At 38.9% G+C, this 19,369-nt stretch overlaps 1 protein-coding gene across 1 annotated transcript in view; it reads left to right on the top strand.

The window, feature by feature from the left end:
• Positions 1 to 2,944: 2,944 nt before the first annotated feature.
• SEC23A (SEC23 homolog A, COPII coat complex component) overlaps positions 2,945 to 19,369 on the top strand; it is a 61,769-nt gene continuing 45,344 nt past the window's right edge. Inside the window, exons 1-7 of the mRNA XM_059373111.1 lie at positions 2,945 to 3,103; positions 8,851 to 9,092; positions 10,832 to 10,889; positions 11,092 to 11,178; positions 12,111 to 12,347; positions 15,644 to 15,723; positions 17,564 to 17,708. Of these exons, the coding sequence (XP_059229094.1) occupies positions 8,872 to 9,092; positions 10,832 to 10,889; positions 11,092 to 11,178; positions 12,111 to 12,347; positions 15,644 to 15,723; positions 17,564 to 17,708 (828 nt within the window). The 5' untranslated portion in view covers positions 2,945 to 3,103; positions 8,851 to 8,871. The remainder of the gene's footprint in view (positions 3,104 to 8,850; positions 9,093 to 10,831; positions 10,890 to 11,091; positions 11,179 to 12,110; positions 12,348 to 15,643; positions 15,724 to 17,563; positions 17,709 to 19,369) is intronic.

Here is a 19,369-nt window from a genome sequence, read left to right as displayed (position 1 = left end):
CTACTCTCTCTTTAAAAAAAAATTTTTTTTAAGATTCTATTTATTTATTTATTTGAGAGCGAGAGAGAAAGCATGAGAAGGGGGAGAGTCAGAGGGAGAAGCAGACTCTCTGCTGAGCAGAGAGCCCAATGCAGGACTCGATCAGGGGACTCCAGGATCACTATCTGAGCTGAAGGCAGTTGCTTAGCCAAGTGAGCCACCCAGGTGCCCCTCTCATTTTTTTTTAAGAGGAGATAGAATGTTGAATACACTGCAAGGGAGCAGCAGGTAGGACAGCAGAGAAGAGGCTCTCTGCCTCCCTCTCTTTTTTAACATTCTCTGGCATTTTAAAAATGCCAGTTTGAAAAAGTAATGATCTTAGAGTATTGAGTTTTAAAAAAGGGAATTTTATTTATTGCAGCATTATTTGCAATGGCCAAATTATGGAAGCAACCCAAGTGTCTATTACTAAATGAATGGGTGAAAGACATGTGTATGTATACATACACACACGTACAGACACGCACAACGAGATATTCTGCCATAAAAAAGAAGAAAATCTTGCCATTTGCAACAAAATGGTTGGGTCTAGAGAGTTTGATTTTGTTGTTGTTGTTTTTAATTTTTTATTTATTTGACAGAGAGAGACAGCGAGAGAGGGAACAGAGCAGGGGAGTGGGAGAGGCCGAAGCAGGCTTCCTGCTGAGCAGGGAGCCCAATGTAGGGCTCAATCCCAGGACCCTGAGATCATGACCCAAGCTGAAGGCAGATACTTAACCAACTGAGCCACCCAGGCACCCATGGAATTAAAATTTTAAAAATAATGAAAATAAAAAATTTTGGGGGGGAGCTTATGTCAGATTTTATATTTTTATAGTTAATGCCAAAGCTTAAAAATGATGATAGTAATAATTTTTTAAAGATTTATTTACTTATTTGGGCAGTGGGGGGCGCAGAGGGAGAGAGAGAAAGAATCTCAAGCAGACCCTGTTGCTGACTGCAGAGCCCAACAATGTAAGGCTTGATCTCATGATCCTGAGATCATTACCTGAGCTGAAATCAATAGTCAGATTTTTTTTTGTTTCCTTTCCCCTAAAGACTTTATTTATTATTTGTCAGAGTGGGAGAGAGAGAGAGAACAAGCACAAGCGGAGGAGCGGTAGGCAGAGGGAAAAGCAGGCTCCTCAAGAAGCCTGATGTGGGACTCAGTCCCAGGACCCTGGCATCATGACCTGAGCTGAAGGCAGACGCTTAACCCACTGAGTCACCCAGGCATCCCAATAGTCAGATACCTAACCAACTGTGCCATCCGGGCACCCCAATAATAGTAATAATAATAATGAATATATATATATATATAAATATATATATATATATATATAATTATTTAGGTTTTCATGCTCATTCTTGAATTTTTTTTTTTAATGCTGCAAAATAGTGGTTATATAAAAGCATGGGACAAGACCTATGGGCAGAAAGAGCTGCTGCTCATTTATGAACATTTAAGGAAAAATTATTTTGTGCCAGGACCTGTACAAGGTGGTGTAATGAAAGTAAACAATTACAGTCAGTTGCAAGTTGGTAAATGTTTAACAACCTTCAGATTCACAAATTAATCCCAAATGCCTTGGGCCAGGGATGTCTATAGATTATGTTTGAAAGCCAGAGAAGGTTGTTTTAGGAGAGTCTTCCCTTTCTCCAATTCCTAGTCTAACTCTCCTTTCCCAGTACCTCAAGATATTTTCCATTCTTTCTCTATTCTTCTCTTCCTCAAGTCAAAACCTCTTAACTTTTAGTACACCAAGAAAAATAGTCTTTACCATTTATAATGAGTTCAATGGACTGTATAATTTTTACATTTTTATGAGATATGTTTATGAGATACAAATTAGAGTAAAGGGATATTCAAAGCTGTTATAAAAAGAGTAAGCTTGTATAAAAAGAGTAAAGGCATAATGGAAAACAGCTGTATTGGAAATTTAATTATCTAAATATAGCAAATCCCAATTTTTATTCCATATTTTCCTGGTTTTGTAGACATACCCAAAATGAGCAATGTCCTCTGAATGCAACTGCGATGCATGAGTATGGAACATACCCATCTTGTAAATAGTGACTGCAGATTTCCAAAGCATCACTATATCCTAGCTAATTGTTACGTTTGGTTCTTCATGCATTTGTACCATTAAAACACAGGACTTGAGGACTTTTTTGAGACCTTTAAAGTCTCGTAATTTTTGTTGAAAAGAGGACAGCCTTTTTTATTTATATTTTTGCTCTGTAATTGCACATTTTTTGTATTTTTAGTTTTATAAATAGGCCTGTTTTGCCTATGTCATATCATAGGCACTGCTACTGTACCTGGTACATAGTGTTCAGGGAATATATGTTGCACTAAGTGAATAAACGAACTTTTCACTTTGTTTGTTTTTTTAGGGGCGATGTAGTTTTGTGGTTTTAGGAATCAACCAGGGGAGTTTTGTGGTTTTAGGAATCAACCAGGGGCCTACAGGAGGGGATGTCCTACCGGACACCGCCCCCGCCCCACCGCGAGTTGAGGAGTCTGAATGGCGACAGAAGGTCCTACTCTCGCCTGAGGCCCTCAGGGAGTGGGATATGCCCTAGAACCGTGGAAAGGGTTAAGGAGCTCCAATTTCCGCTGGGGCCACTCTCCGCTCAGGTGGTCCCCGACCGGCTCAGTTTCGGTTGCCTCGCCCCCCCGGTTCCGTCACTGCCCCTTCCCTCCCCTTTCTCCTTCTCGTCTCCGCCCTCACGGCTCCGCCCGGGTGCCCTCCCATTAGTTCGCTCTTCCGCGAGCCCCGCCCCGGCTCGGTGCACGCCCCTTCCCCTCCCCACGCTCCTCCTAGTGCCCTATCCCCGCGGCGTTCCGCCGGGTCCCGCACTCTCCCCTTCGGTTCCCCGGCGCGGTCGCCCCGCCTCTCCACCCCTTGACGTGGCAGAGGCGGCACCAGCCATGTTGGCCCGGCGGTGTTCTGCGCGGAGGCCGGGGGCGGGGCGGCGCCGGCCGTGATTGCAGTGCCACGGTTGCTCTGGGTCGGCTGAAGGGACCGATTTTGCGAGGCGGTGGCTGCGGCCGGCGCAGATCTCGTTTGGAGGCCCTGGGGTAAGAACCGACTTCGGGTCTTCCTCCCGGCTCCCCGGAGAGGCCGCGGGCGCTCCGCGGAAAGCGGGGGAGGGGAAGCTGTGCTGCTGTGGGCCGGCGGGCGGGTGGGCCGGGGTCTCTTGGGGCCGGTGCCCGCTCTGCCCTCTTGGGGTGCTCCGGAACAGACGGGGGCGCCGGCGGCAGCGACCGGCCGGCGAGGGCACCTTTGAATCCTGACCCCTTCACCCTCTCACCCACCACTCCGCTTCGTTCTTCCGGGCCTGGGGGCCCGGGCCCCTCAGCAAGCTCCCCTGGGTAAGGTGCGAAAGATGGGAGTCGGGTGCAAAACGGCAGTTCAGCCTCTCGCCCAGCACCCACCCCCGACTCCCGGGCGACCTGCCTTCCTCGCCCCAGCTTATCACTGCTTCTGGACATTTGGCTTCTCGGTTCATGCCATCCCTGATCTGAAGTGCCCTAGACTTTGAACCCAGGTGACTTCGTCACGGGTCGTTCGGCCTTGGGAGTCGAAGAGGATAAGGAGAATTAAGTGGCAGGTCAAGCTAACGCTTAGGCCTCGATTACAAGTGGGGTGCGGTTTTCAGATCGGACCAGTCTTCTCTGTTGTGCTAGCGTTTTCCCGTGTTGGTGGGAAAGGAAAAGTACAGTCTACATGTAGTCTCTGGGGTATGTTGAATTCACGTGAATTTCCTCAGCCTCCATCCGGTACAGCCGCGTATAACCAGACACATTAACTTGGTTAAAAAAAGTTGTAGGTTTAATGTGGGTTTAAATATAAATGGTAAGTTTTCCTTCTCTCCCTTTCCAGTAGTCTCACCTCGTTTTGAAAGTCCGACCATTTTTATTTGACTCATAGAGTTTTAGAGTTAGAAGGGGCCTTGTAGCCCCAACCCCTCATCTTACCTGAGAAATTGAGAATCAGAGAAGTTAAGCTATTTGTTCAAGATCATAAATCTAGGCATGGAAAGCAGTTGAAAACACTTCATTGAGGATTTTACAACTGGAAAGTAGAGGGGCACACTTAATTGGTAAACACATCTGATTGGGAGAAATTCAGATTTTACTTGCAATTTAGGTTATTTTTCACTTGGGATCTATAACCGTGCTATAATTGGAATATTGCAAACTCCTGATTTTTACTGAATAGAAAAAGCTGGGTGGCTCAGTGGATTAAGCTGCTGCCTTCGGCTCGGGTCATGATCTCGGGGTCCTGGGATCAAGCCCCGCATCGGGCTCTCTGCTCAGCGGGGAGCCTACTTCCTCCTCTCTCTCTGCCTGCCTTTCTGTCTACTTGTGATCTCTGTCTGTCAAATAAATAAAAATTCTTAAAAAAAAAAATACTGTGGGCATGTGTTTAATAGGTTAAAGAGACATGATGTTTTGCTTCTTTGCTTTTATATCATGAGAAATTATTTAAAGTAAGTTCTGCTGATTATATATAAGTTGTGCTGGGAAATGAGACATTTCTTTAGCATAGTCTTTTGTGTTTTTGTACCACTTTAAAAAATATTATGACTACAATTTTTTTATGATTAGTATTTTTAATCTCCATTCTAATACAGTGTCTGAATCATATTTGGTTTTAACATAAGATTAGGGGACAGAGTGCTGATCAAATAATGCCATTTTATAAAAAGCTAGTTTGTGAAAGGAATTTATTTTATTTATTTATTTATTTATTAAAGATTTTATTTATTTATTTGACAGAGAGAGATCACAAGTAGGCAGAGAGGCAGGCAGAGAGAGAGGAAGGGAAGCAGGCCCCCCTGCCGAGCAGGGAGCCCGATGTGGGACTCGATCCCAGGACCCTGAGATCATGACCTGAGCCGAAGGCAGCGGCTTAACCCACTGAGCCACCCAGGCGCCCAGGAATTTATTTTAGATATGCCATTGTTGGATATGGGGTCCAGCGTGGAAAGGTTTATACTAGAATTGGTGATTTTAAAGGTGAGGGAAGTTGGGGAGGTGTTGTGCATGGCCATGTAACTGGACTGGTTAAGAAGAAGTAGGTGGGACTTTTTCAAAATACTGCTGAAAAGTGAGAATGTACAAAATACAATAGATGTCATTTAGTAAACAAATACGATCTTAGAGCAGAGAGGAAAAGGAGGGTAATTGTGCTCAGATATCACACAGGTGATATTTAGTATTTCATAATAAAAAGCAAGGGTGTTAGGATCGACCTTTGTTACTTGTAGAAACTTAAACCTGTCTATTGTGTGTCAATGTCTTTATGTTAAATCTAATAGAGCCTTTCTCTACTAGGCTCTCTGAATGAATTGTCCTAATGTCCTAAAACCTTGCTTCTTAGGACCCCTTTGGACTCTTGAACATTGTTGAGGATCCAAAACAAAAACCAAAAAATCCCAACTGCCCCCCTCCTTGGAAAAGCCCACCCTGCCTTAATAGAAGACAGGTGGATTTTCATATTTACTTCTGCATTCAGTCTATTGTAATATGTTATTTTGCTTAAATTGTATGAAAGAAGTCTTGCCTTACATAGATACATAGCTGGAAAAAGGAGGAATATTTTAATAACTTTTCCAGATAATTGTGCATATTCTTTTTTTCATACTACACTACAACTTGACAGTTTTAATTCAGAAATCAAGGGTTAATAGCAGTGTGAATAATGAAATTTTAGAAATGAACTTTTTGTACTATATTGCATTGAAATTCATTGGTCTGCCCTGCACTTTGAATGGATCTCTGTCCATGCATGATTTTGTAATATCATGAACTGATCATTTGGGAGATTTGCTTCACTGAATAAAGTATATTTTCCAAATGTTGACATGTTTCATTATACAATAGAAAATTCACATTAGTATCACCACCGATCTTATCAGAAAAATCTTTTTTTTTTTTTAAAGATTTTATTTATTTATTTGACAGAGAGATCACAAGTCGGCGGAGAGTCAGGCAGAGAGAGAGAGAGAGAGAAGCAGGCTCCCGCTGAGCAAAGAGCCCGATGTGGGGCTCGATCCCAGGACACTGAGATCATGACCTGAGCCGAAGGCAGCGGCTTAATCCACTGAGCCACCCAGGCGCCCCACAGAAAAATCTTTACGTATTAGCTGGCTGCGAAGCTCAGGGTCATGGTCACCGGTTTTCATAAATTTTGATATTTGCAGGGTGCCTGGGTGGTTCAGTGGGTTAAGCATCTGCCTTCTGCTCAGGTCATGATCCCAGGACCTTGAGATGGAGCCCCACATTGGACTTCTTGCTCAGCAGTGAACCTGCTTTTCCCCTCTCCCTCTGTCTGCCACTCTCCCTGCTTGTACACTTTCTGTGTCTTTATCTGTCAAAGAAATAAATAAAATCCTAAACATTTTTTCTAAACAGCTTAGTTATTTTATTTTTTTTTCAGCTTAGTTATTTTAGAATTCCTCTCTATCCCTTATCAATCTTTGAAAAATCTGTTTGCTTTTGATTAGCATATAGTTTTCTGGTTGTGAGATTCTGATAGGAATACAGTGTTTCATTTTTTTCTTTTTGTATATATGTATGTGTATATATATTTAAAGATTTTATTTATTTATTTGATAGGCAGTGAAAGAGGGAACACAAGCAGGTGGAGTGAGAGAGGGAGAAGCAGGCTTCCTGCTCAGCAGGGAGCCCAATTGGGGTGGTGGGTACCCATTTCAGGACACTGGGATCATGCTGAGCAAAAGGCAGATGCTTAACAACTGAGCCACCCAGGCGCCCCTAATTTTTCTTTTTTTTAACAGAGATATATTTAAAATAGAACATTCTTATGTCTTTTAAATAAAAGAAAATTCTTAGCTGCCAAGGAAGAGAAATAACCTAGATTTGTTAAGCTTCGCTTTCTGTAAAACTTATTAACAAAATCTATTTGAAAATGTTCCTAAAATTAAAACTATTATATTCAATATGCTTTTTTCAAATAATATCTTTTCTTCCCTCAGTTACATTTTACAATCAGTTCCTTGTCCTATTGTCATTCTTAGCAACTTCAGTATTTCTGTTGGCTTTTGGTACCCTACCTTCATAATTCTTTAGTTCTTGATATCTTTCATCTCTCCTTCAAATCTTTGGCCAGCCACATTACAATTTAAACTCTCTATCCTCTCAGAACTTTAAATTTTACAGTTTCCTTCCTTACAAATCACTGTTGCAGTTTGAGAATGTGAGATAGACCTAACTGTTGCCTAGGTAGGAAGGCTGGCATTCTAGATAGGTAGTAAGAAGAGTAACGAGATGGATATATGTCTTGATACTGGGCCCTAATGAGAGTGGAATCCTCCTTCTAATAAATTTAAGAGAGTATATTGAAATTGTATGGATCAAAGTAGAGTTTAAAATGCTCTTCTTGGGGCACCTGGATGGTTCAGTGGGTTAGGCCTCTGCCATCGGCTCAGGTTGTAATCCCAGGGTCCTGGGATCGAGCCCCGTATTGGGCTCTCTGCACAGCGGGGAGCCTGTTTCCCCCCTCTCTCTCTGTCTCCCTCACTGCCTGCTTGTGATCTCTCTTTCTGTCAAATAAATAAATAAAATCTTAAAAAAAAATAAAATGCTCTCCTAACTTGGAATGTTAAAAATATATATTTTTTAAGATTTTATTCATTTATTTGTCAGAGAGATAGAGTACAGGCAGGCAGAGTGGCAGGCAGAGGCAGAGGGAGAAGCAGGCTTCCTGCAGAGCAAGGAGCCAGATGTGGAGCTCGATCCCCGGATCCTGGGATCATGATCTGAGCTGAAGGCAGCCGCTTAACCGACTGAGCCACCCAAGTGTCCCTAAAAATATTCTAATTAAGTTTCTGCAAAAGAAGTCAAATGGCATATATAGAACACCACTTAGCAAGCATTTTACTTATTGTGCCACAAATGGTCCTATATTCACACAGTAGAAAAATTTACCTGTCTCAAACAGAAGTACTCAGTTTTAGAAAAATGTTTTTGTTGTGCACTGTTAAGCATTCTCTTCTAGTAGGTTTTGTGGAAACTTGTCATCTTCTGGTTAGAAAACCATATGAGCTTTAGAATTTAATGTTTTTGATAATCTGTTCATTAGAATAATGTAATTTAGAGGGCCGATACCGAAAACATTGGCTCTTTATTTCCCCCCATCTTTGACTTTCTTTCCTATACACCTTAAATAAATAGGACACCTATTATACTTTTTTTTTAAGAATGGCTGAAAAAGGATGAAATACCTCTTACTGAGCCTAATGAACACTTAGTTCTGTAGAGTCATTCATTTGTTATAAGTGAGGTTATTGTTGCTTGTTAATTTTTTTTCTTAGATTTCTCATTTTTCTTGGGTGAATATGGCTGACAGTGGAAAAAAAATACTTAGTTTTTTTTTTTTTTTTAAGATTTTATTTATTTGTCAGAGAGAGAGGGAGAGAGAATGAGCATAGGCAGACAGAGTGGCAGGCAGAGGCAGAGGGAGAAGCAGGCTCCCTGCTGAGCAAGGTACCCGATGTGGGACTCAATCCCAGGATGCTGGGATCATGACCTGAGCTGAAGGCAGCTGCTTAACCAACTGAGCCACCCAGGCGTCCCTTACTTAGTTTTTCAAGAGGATTTTTAGGAGTGCCTAGGTGGCTCAGTCGGTTAAGTGTCTGTCTTCTGCTCAGGGTATGATCAGGCCCCCTGTTCAGCCAGGAGCCTGCTTCTCCCTCTCCTTCTGCCTGCTGCTCTCCCTGCTTGTGCTCTGTCTGTCCAGTAAATAAATAAAATCTTAAAAAGAATAAAATTTTCAAACATCTTTAATTTTGTCACAGAAGTAAGCATCACGCACTACGATGACAACGTATTTGGAATTCATCCAACAAAATGAAGAACGAGATGGAGTCCGATTTAGTTGGAATGTTTGGCCATCAAGTCGACTGGAAGCTACAAGAATGGTCGTTCCAGTAGCAGCCCTATTTACACCACTGAAGGAGAGACCTGATTTACCACCTATTCAATATGAACCTGTTCTGTGTAGTAGGACCACTTGCCGTGCAGTTTTGAATCCTTTATGGTAATTAAAATATATTGAAAAAATGAATGTTGAAATCCTATTTAAGAGTATAGTTTCTTTCTTGTGCATTTATATGAAGGTGTTTGTTTTGTTACAGTTATTTTTTCAAATTAGAGTAGTCACATCCAAGGAGCTGTAAAATTGAAGGATATTCTAGTTGTAGTGAGTTGATAAGAGACCAAAGGTAAAATTATCACTATATGAACTGTTAGATTCTGTCACTAGTATTGCTAGGTAGGTGATGGCTGTGCATAATTAGACCCATCTTGTGTCATTAGAAAAGTCATAATTGAGTGGTATGGTGTTTGAGAATGTTATGATTTTTTTTAAAGATTTTATTTATTTATTTGACAGACAGAGATCATAAGTAGGCAGAGAAGCAGGCAGGGAAAGAGGAGGCCTTAACCCACTGAGCCACCCAGGCGCCCCTGAAAATGTTATGATTTCTTTTTTTTTTTTTTTATAAAGATTTTATTTATTTATTTATTTGACAGAGAGAAATCACAAGTAGATGGAAAGGCAGGCAGAGAGAGAGAGAGAGGGAAGCAGGCTCCCTGCTGAGCAGAGAGCCCGATGCGGGACTCGATCCCAGGACCCTGAGATCACAACCTGAGCTGAAGGCAGCGGCTTAACCCACTGAGCCACCCAGGCGCCCCGGAAATGTTATGATTTCTTAATGCATAAACCAGAATATCAAGAATCATCTTTTATTCTTTTTTCCACACTCTCTCCCTACTCAGTCCACTAGCAACTCTGAATCTGCCTCTGGAACATTACTGATTCCATCTCTCATATTCAGTCTCTGCGAGTACACTCTACTTCAAAGTATACCATCTTTTTTTCTGGACAATTTTCTGGACATCCTGTTTCCATTCTTGTCTTTTAGCAGTTTATTCTTTATCCAGAAGCTAAAGTGTTACAAATGGATATCAGATGATTAAAATCCTTTAATAGTGTCTTATAGACTGAAAATCCAAACTGTTAAGACTTATAAAACCCTTTATCATCTAGCCTTTGTATATTTCTGCCTTCTTCTTATCCATTTCCTTTATTCTTATCTACATTATACCTTACCCTCTTTCTGATCCTTGAACATACGAAATTTATTCCTACCTTGAAACTTGTGCAATAGCTATATATTCTGCCTGGATTGTTCTGCCTGGATTGACTGGTTCCTTTTCATTTAGATCACATTTCAGTTGTTTATTTAAGAAGGCTTTCTTTTAAAGTACCCCTCCCAAACACATTCTTACACCCTACTTTATTATCTTTAATCTCTATTATCACTGTCTGAAAGTATCTTCTGTATTTATGCACCTACTTTTCTATAGTATGTTTTTCTGTTCTAGATTATAAGCTCAGTAATTACAGGGTACTTTGAGCTCTTACTTACTGCTGTATTATCAGTTTCTGGAATAATGGCAGGTACATATAAAGTATTCAAGAAATATACTTCTGAATTAAATATTTTTTAGATCTGAGTGTAGAAGTTACTAAATTATTTGAAGAAAAAGGATTATCTTAATTTTACTGATATTTGCTATGTATTAAAAGTTCATTTAGGTAAACTTTGCTAAAAGTGTGAATTAGATATTGGCAACATCTAGAAGTAATAGCTTTTAAAGATCATTTTAACTATTTGAATGTTTTCATGTTTCAGAAAAATTAATTTATTAAAATTAAGATCATTGTACAGTTGAACTGAAACATGAGCTCTGTTTTATCTTTTCTTAAAACAGTCAGGTGGATTATCGAGCAAAACTCTGGGCTTGCAACTTTTGTTATCAAAGGAATCAGGTAAGAAAACTCGCAATGCAGATGTTAATGCTTTGGTATTAATCTAAATATGTAGAAGAATGTGTATTAAAAAAAGATGAAATAAATTTTCATGTGAAAAACACTTTTTAATAACTAAATGATCAGAAAATTATTTGCAGTTTAGAATTTCATTACTCTTTCTGGCAAGTAATTTGTTAAAAATTTCTTTTTTCCTCCATAGTTTCCACCTACTTATGCTGGTATATCTGAACTGAATCAACCCGCTGAGCTTTTACCTCAGTTTTCTAGCATCGAATATGTAGTTCTGGTAAGAGCACAAGAATAAATCCTTAAGAAGGTTTTAAATATCTAGTAATTTACTTTATACCAAAATAATTATTAAATTCAGATGAATTAATGGGCATCATTCTTGATTCTCACATTGAATTGATGGAGCTTTTAAGAGGTAAGAACTGTCTTGGTCAATTTGAATAAGATAATCTCTCTGTTGTAGTCATTTAATGGGTGGCCAGGATATTGGGTGATGGGATGATTTGCTATATTGAGTAGATCAATAAATAGTACAGAGTCCGTGTTGCTGTGTAGTTGGAAGGTTAATTCAGAAATACTTAAGTCAGTATGATGCTAGAACCTGATGGTATATCTCCAAGTCTAACTAATAAAGTTACTCTTACATTGGTCCTTGTTAAGAAAGTCATTTTTCTTCCCTTTCTGAAAGGCTTTACATAGTTGTTTACATATGTAAGTATTAAAGTTATAATATTCTTTGTGAGTGTTGTAGAGAAAGCAGAATATGGATCACTTCAGCCAGTAAGTAATTTGTCCAGCCTACCTAGTTTCCAGGTCTCTTGCAGTAAAATTCAGGTTTAGATAATTATTTTATAAAAATCACCTTATTTTGTTTTTAAGCTTTATAGCTATTGTTTTCTTATTTTGAGAGAAATAAGTACTTGTATAGGAGATGAAGGCTCATACAATTAAATGAAATCAAAAGCTTTTGAAACTATAAATAATGTTTGTAAATTTAGTTTTTCTCTTGATATGTCTTAGATGTCTCTGTGTGTATATAAAACTTGTTTCATTTCTGAAATAACTTAAGATTGCATTGTATGAATGAATTGTAAATTTTTTTTTGAACTGTAAATTATTTAATTAGTCCTCTACTAATTATGCTTGTATGTTGTGCTGAGTGTTAATACATTAACATTATTTTCTTATTATTGCAACATTTTTTAAAAGCGTGGTCCTCAGATGCCTTTGATATTCCTCTATGTGGTTGATACTTGCATGGAAGATGAAGATTTACAAGCCCTGAAAGAATCTATGCAGATGTCATTAAGTCTTTTACCACCTACAGCCTTGGTTGGACTTATTACTTTTGGGAGAATGGTACAGGTTCATGAACTTGGATGTGAGGGCATTTCAAAAAGCTATGTGTTCAGAGGAACAAAAGACCTGTCTGCCAAACAACTACAGGTAAGCAGCAAGAATGGTAGTTTGAACCTTGTCTATGGGCATCACTCCATAAATGTCTATAAATGCATTCTGTATAGAAGTTTGTAGAAAATATTTTTATAATAATGACTAATTGTATTATTATCATTGTATTACAAGACCTTTAAATTTAATATTGGTATCAGTTTTCCTTCAGTTGTCTGAAATTGTTATTATACAGATTGAACCCCTCACATTTAATGGTGAAACTGAAGGTATTTTGCTAGAGATTTGAAGGGTTTATGGAATTCATGCTGAAGACTGAGGGAAAGCAACCACAGAATATTACCTTTTGCTTCTTGACATCTCATTTAGGACCTAAACACATTTAAAAAAAAAAAAAATTTTTTTTTTTAAAGATTTTATTTATTTATTTGACAGAGAGAGATCACAGTAGACAGAGAGGCAGGCAGAGAGAGAGAGAGGGAAAGAGAGGGAAGCAGGCTCCCTGCTGAGCAGAGAGCCCGATGTGGGACTCGATCCCAGGACCCTGAGATCATGACCTGAGCGGCTTAACCCACTGAGCCACCCAGGCGCCCTAAACACTTTTTTTTTAAAGATTTTATTTATTTGTCAGAGAGAGAGAGAGCACAAGTAGAGGGAGGAGTGGCAGGCAGAGGGAGAAGCAGGCTTCCTGCCAAGCAGGGAGCCCGATGTGGGACTCCATCCCAGAGCTCTGGGATCATAACCTGAGCCAAAGACACACGCTTACCTGACTGAGCTGCCCAGGTGTCCCATGACCTAAACACTTTTATTAGGTTTGGCAAAGGGAATATTTTAAGGCTTGAGGGTTATTAATATATGAACTAAGAGTATATATTTTTTCATACACTAGGACATTTTTATTTTGGGGGCAAATTGAAGCTTTTCTTCCAAGATAGGGAGTTTTGTGTGGTTTACTAGGATCATGTGGGGATATTTTTCAATATATATTTTTGATTAGAAATTTTGCTAGACTCTGAGTGTGAGTGAACATGTGCTTGTATTGGGAGGTTATTAAGAGGGTAAGATTGTTCATATAAGTATTTTGATAAACTGTGATTCTGATACAACTCCCAGTTAAGAGTAGTTATCCTAGGAGATGATAGGTAAGCCTTGTACAAAGTAGACAGACATGAAGTCAGACTTTGGAGCATCCAGGTAGCCCAAAGTGAAAAAGAAAAAGAAGATTTTAGGAATGGATTTAAATGATTCTAATTTGAAGCTTGGCAGACTGGGGAAGTGTGCGACAGTTAATTGAGATAGAAAATAGTGGAGAAATTTGCAGGTTTGGATGGGGAGGATAATGAACAGTGAATAAGATTGTGAATAAGATTTGAGGAGGTGAAGAAAATTAGAGTCTGTTCTATTTTTTTCTTTTTAAAGAATTTATTTATTTATCTGACAGACAGAGATCAGGAGTAGGCAGAGAGGCAGGCAGAGAAAGAGGGAAGCAGGCTCCCCGAGGAGCAGAATGCCCAACGTGGGGCTTGATCCCAGGACTCCAGGTTCATGACCCGGGCTGAAGGCAGAGGCTTTAACCCACTGAGTTACCCAGGCACCCCTAGAGTCTGTTCTTTTAAGAGGTTTGTTGAAGGTAAGCTTAGTAATAGTGTGGGAACTTGAGAGAGAGAATTGAGTTCACGGGTTTACTCTAGGAGGTACACTTGAATGTGTTTACACACAGGAGGGAAAGAGAGACTAAAGAGGGTGAGTGAAAGCAGGAGTGAGGTGAGGTTTCAGAAGAGGTGATGGGGATTCCTTTAGGAGCGTAGGAAGCAGAGTACCTTGGAGTGGAGGATCATTTGTTTCTATGAGACAGGAGAGAAAGTGGGCAAGTTTTAGTCTTTCTGTGGCTTAGGTTTTTTTTTTTTTTGTTTGTAGAAGAGAGGTAATAATGGTATCTATCTTACTTTGTGGTCATGAAAATTAAATGGATTGTGCCTCTAAGTATTTGCTGTTGTTTGTTTTTTTTAACTGTAATTTTTTTTAAGTTGTTTAATGTTAACCTCTGATTGTAGAGTACATTTTACTTAAATTATATAACACATATGTAACACATAATATTCCTCCTTTTTTGTAGCAGGAAATAAATGCCTACAGACTAAATTTTTTTCTCCATTAAAGTGTTTTAATTTTCCTTCTCTATTTTCTCAAAAAGAGCTTGGTCTTTGCTCCCCAAATAGTCCTGGATTCAAATCTTAAACTCTTCCAGTTATGCAGTCTTGGTTTGATCTCCTTGCTTGTTTTATTATCCTCTGTGGAAAGGGATAAATACCTGTTTTACAAGGCTGTTACTAGTACCAAGTGAAGTAACATGAGAATACGAAGAATTGTATAAACTCTTACAAGGGCTTTCCGGCAAAATCTGGATTAATATATTGCTTTACCACTTAGTAGTTGTGTAACCTTTAGCAGGTTATGTAGCCTTTCTGAGTGTCAGTTTTCATTTTTAAAGTAAGGATAAAAAAATCTACTTCATTATTGTTCTGTGAAGAAATAGTGTATATAAGGAGTTTGGCACAGAATCTAACGTGCAGTAAGTTGTTGGTAAAAAGTTGTTTTTCTTCCTAGGAGTATAGGAAATACTGTAGTACTAGTTCAGTATTTTTTCTTTCCAAATATTTAGACTTTCTGATTTTCTGTTATATACTTTTACTCTATCACTTCATGACTAAGCATTTCTAAATTCAAGGAGACTTTGGTAAAATAATATTTTCATGTGTCTAGAAAGGAATTTTGTGCACATTTAAAATTCAAAATGAAACTGGCAGTTTGGTTAGGCAGTAGGTTAAAAATTAAGAAATATAGACATACAAAGTATATGTACCTTATAACCCCATTTATATGATTCAACTGCTATTTGTTTTGCCAGATTTTAATTTCATAAGGTCAGGGACTGTATATATTTTACTACCATTAGATTTTCTGGCACATAGCAGACACTTGAAATATAGTTGCTCAAAGGGGTGGATGAATATAAGTTAAGAAATACATTCAAGTTACCCAGTAACTTTTTGACTATTAATTAGAAAGAAAGTATTTCTGAGCTAGTATCCCTCTTTGCTTCTGTAGCACCTTGTACTTTGCTCTCTTATTGTGATTATTTCATTGTACTGTTATTGGTTACCTGACAGTCTCCCCACCTGGACCTTTTGCTTTCTGAGGAAAGAGACTTTATGTTCTTTATTTTTGTGTTCCTACTACCTAGCATAGGTAGGTACCTTGCACATGTTAAGTAGTTGATATATCTTTGTAGGAGTAATTGAATGGATATCACAGAAATCATCTCTTTACAGGAAATGCTGGGACTCTCTAAAGTACCCGTTACTCAAGCAACACGTGGTCCTCAGGTACAGCAGCCACCTCCTTCCAATAGGTAATAATTAAATATAGCAAAGTTAATTTTACAATTTGTGCAGCTCTTTTAAGCATCCCGTACCCTTAATTTGAACATAGACATTCAGTGATACTATGTTGTTAAATATTTTTAGTAATATAAATACATTGCTTCAGTATACCCTCTAAAGAGATGAGGCAGAATCATGTCACCAAAATGGTTTCTCATCATTACAATGTTAAGGAGTTACTTTAGTTTTGATATGTTCCTGATCTTCTGTTCTTAAGTTCATAAAAACTTTTCTGGTTGAAGGCCGCCAAGCAAAAATACGGCCTCAAGAGCTTTTCAGGGGTGCCTGGATGGCTCAGTCATTAGGAGTCTGCCTTCGGCTCAGTCCTGGGATCGAGCCCTACTCAGGCCCCCTGCTTGGCATGAGGCCTGCTTCTCCCTCTTCCACTCCCCCAGCTTGTGTTCCCTTTCTCGCTGTGTCTCTGTCAAGTGAATAAATAAAATCTTAAAAAAAAACCCAAAAAACTTTCATTTTGCTTTTTTAGCCTTTGAGGTAGTTTTTTCCCCCCTAAACTTACTAATCAGAGGTGGTATTACTAAAATTGAGTTGATGTGTATTCTTAAAATTATTTCAGTAGCCTAAAAACATTCTCGACTGTTAAATAAAAGATGCAGTCCTGATACTTGGTGTGAGAGCGTTTCCCTTATAGCAGTTGTACTCAAACTGTTGTTCTGAACCAGCAGATAGCATCACCTGGGAACTTATTTGAAATGCAAAGTCTTGGACCCTACCCCTGACCTACTGAAACAAAGCTGTGCAACCAGCAGTCTATTAAAATAAATCCTCCCACCAATTCTGATGCACACAAAAGTTAGAAAACCATTGGTCTCATTTGCAACGACATGGATGGAACTAGAGGGTATTATGCTGAGCAGAATAAGTCAGTCAGAGAAAGAAAATTGTCATATGATCTCCCTGATATGAGGAACTTGAGAGGCAGGGTGGGGGTTTGAGAGGTAGGGAAGGAAAAAATGCAACAAGATGGGATCGGGAGGGAGACAAACCATAAGAGACTCTTAATCTCACAAAACAAACTGAGGGTTGCTGAGGGGCGAGGGCGGGTATGGAGAGGGTGGTTGGGTTATGGACATTGGGGAGGCTATGTGCTCTGGTGAGTGCTGTGAAGTGTGTAAACCTGGTGATTCACAGACCTGTACCCCTGGGGCTAATAATACATTATATGTTAATAAAAATAATCATAATACAAAAAAGGAAACCATTGGTCTGCTATGTATTTAAATTACTTTTTCTATTTCTTTCTTTTTAAGAGAGAAAGAACAGGTGAGCCGGCAGGGGGTGGTGGGGGGAGAACAGAGGGAGAGAAAGAAGCAGGCTCCCAGCCGAGCATTTGGTTATAGTGTTTCATTAGTCATCACAAACCTATTCAATTAGAGGTTAATATGAGTTATTAATATGATGAACACCTGTCTTCTATTTCATAGAAAAGAGCTTAAACAGAGATACCTGGGTGGCTCAGTCAGTTAAGCATCTGTCTTCCATTCAGGTCATGAACCTTCAGGCCCTGTGCCCAGCTTGATCTCAGGACCCCAGGATCATGACTTGAGCAAAAGGTAGATGCTTAACCCACTGTGCCACACAGGCACCCCATGCTTTTCTCTTTCTAAAAAAGTAGACAGCTTGGTTCTTAAACTCTTTTTTTTTTTAATAATTTTTTATTTTTTATAAACATATATTTTTATCCCCAGGGGTACAGGTCTGTGAATCGCCAGGTTTACACACTTCACAGGGTTCTTAAACTCTTAACCACAAACATTGATAAATGACTTTTTATTTAATTTTGTTTTACAGATTCTTGCAGCCAGTACAGAAAATAGACATGAATCTCACAGATCTTCTGGGAGAACTGCAGCGAGACCCTTGGCCTGTACCACAAGGAAAGAGACCCTTACGTTCCTCTGGAGTGGCACTCTCCATAGCTGTGGGACTACTTGAGGTAATGATGATAGCTCTGTTTTGGAATGTAAATGTATATGTATGTGTATCAGTAATATGTACAAGGTAATGTTGAGTGAAAAAATCAGGTCATTAGGACAGCAAGTATATAATTATATTTGAAGTTGGACTTGCAGGGTATCCTTTTGTGTACAGAGAGGCACCTAGAAGGGTGTTTGTCCAAATATTAACAGTGGTAGAATAAGGGGAATTTTGCTTTTAAGTAGTATTTGAAAATTTTACACATCTCTTAGGCTTTGTAACTATAGTTAGAACTTTATAATTATAAAAATGCTTTTTAAAATTGTGAAATGATACCAAATTTACAGAAAAGTTGTAAAGAACTTTTTTCTCCTTGAACTATTTAAGTTGCTAGTATGTTCTCAACCCCTTGAATACTGGAGTTGTGTTTTCTATAAATGAGGATGTTTTCCTACATAACCACAATACAATTATGAAAATCAGAGTATTGACACTGATAAATTACTACCACCTAATTTTCAGACCTCATTCAATTATTTCAATAATTTCTTTTACAAAAGAGATATAGTTCAGAGACATGTATTTAGTGGTATGTCCATTTAGTCTCCTTCAGTCGGGTATAGTTCCTCAGCTTTGCTTTTTCTTTCATGACCTTGATGCTTTGGAAGATTCAGTCCAGTTATTTCATAGATTCTCTCAAATGAGGTTTGTTTTGATGTATCCTCACAATTAGATTCAGGTCTTGCATGATTGGCAGGGATATCAGAGGAAAATGCTGTGTTTTCATTACACCGTATGAGGTGACCCATGATTTTCATTTGCCCCATTCAAGGTGATATAATCACCACGATCACTTACTAAGATTGTGTCTGCAGGTTTCTCCACTATAGAAGTACTTTTAAAATTTCTCCTCCTTTTGTGATTAATTAAACATTAGATGCTAAGGAACTTTGAAACCATGCAAATATCCCATTCTTCATCAAACTTTCAGTTTATTTATTAATACCATTATGGAGTTTACATTTCCTTCTCTCTATGTATAGTTACTCTACTTTGTCCCATAATTAGAAAAATTTATATAATCATTTTAGAAATGCTTTTATTTGTAATTTCTCTAGTCAGTTACTGGACAAAAATACAGAGCACATTTTTCATGTTATGTTATAGCTTCAGAAAAGAAAGAAATGACAACTTTTGTTATCCATTGTGTTTGGATTCCTCAAAATTTCTGGTCTACCGAGAGCAGTCTTTCTTATTTTAAAAATAATACCATTTTTCTCATGTCACTGGTACCTTGGTTAGGAAGGAGAGGTAGATTGGAGTACTTTGTCCATCATCATGAACTAGAAACATAAGCTATGCTTGTGTTTTAAACATAAAAAGTAAAACAACAACAACAAAAAATAGAAGATGCGCTCTTGGGGTGCCTGTTTGGCTCAGTGGGGTAAGCCTCTGCCTTCGGCTCTGGGATGGAGCCCTGCATCGCATTGGGCTCTGTACTCAGCAGGGAGCCTGCTTCCCCTTCTCTCTCTGCCTACTTGTGATCTCTGTCTGATGAATGAATACATAAAATATTAAAAAAAAAAAAAAGAAGATTCTTTCTTTCACTCTTTCTCTACTCCTCCCAGTCAGGCTTTAAGTAAGCAGGAGAAGCATCCTTGTTTAGAGAGATCAGGTTTA

The sequence above is a fragment of the Mustela nigripes genome, chromosome 13 (genome assembly GCF_022355385.1).
Source record: "Mustela nigripes isolate SB6536 chromosome 13, MUSNIG.SB6536, whole genome shotgun sequence".
NCBI lineage: Eukaryota > Metazoa > Chordata > Mammalia > Carnivora > Mustelidae > Mustela > Mustela nigripes.
This window is presented reverse-complemented; position numbering and strand designations above follow the sequence as displayed.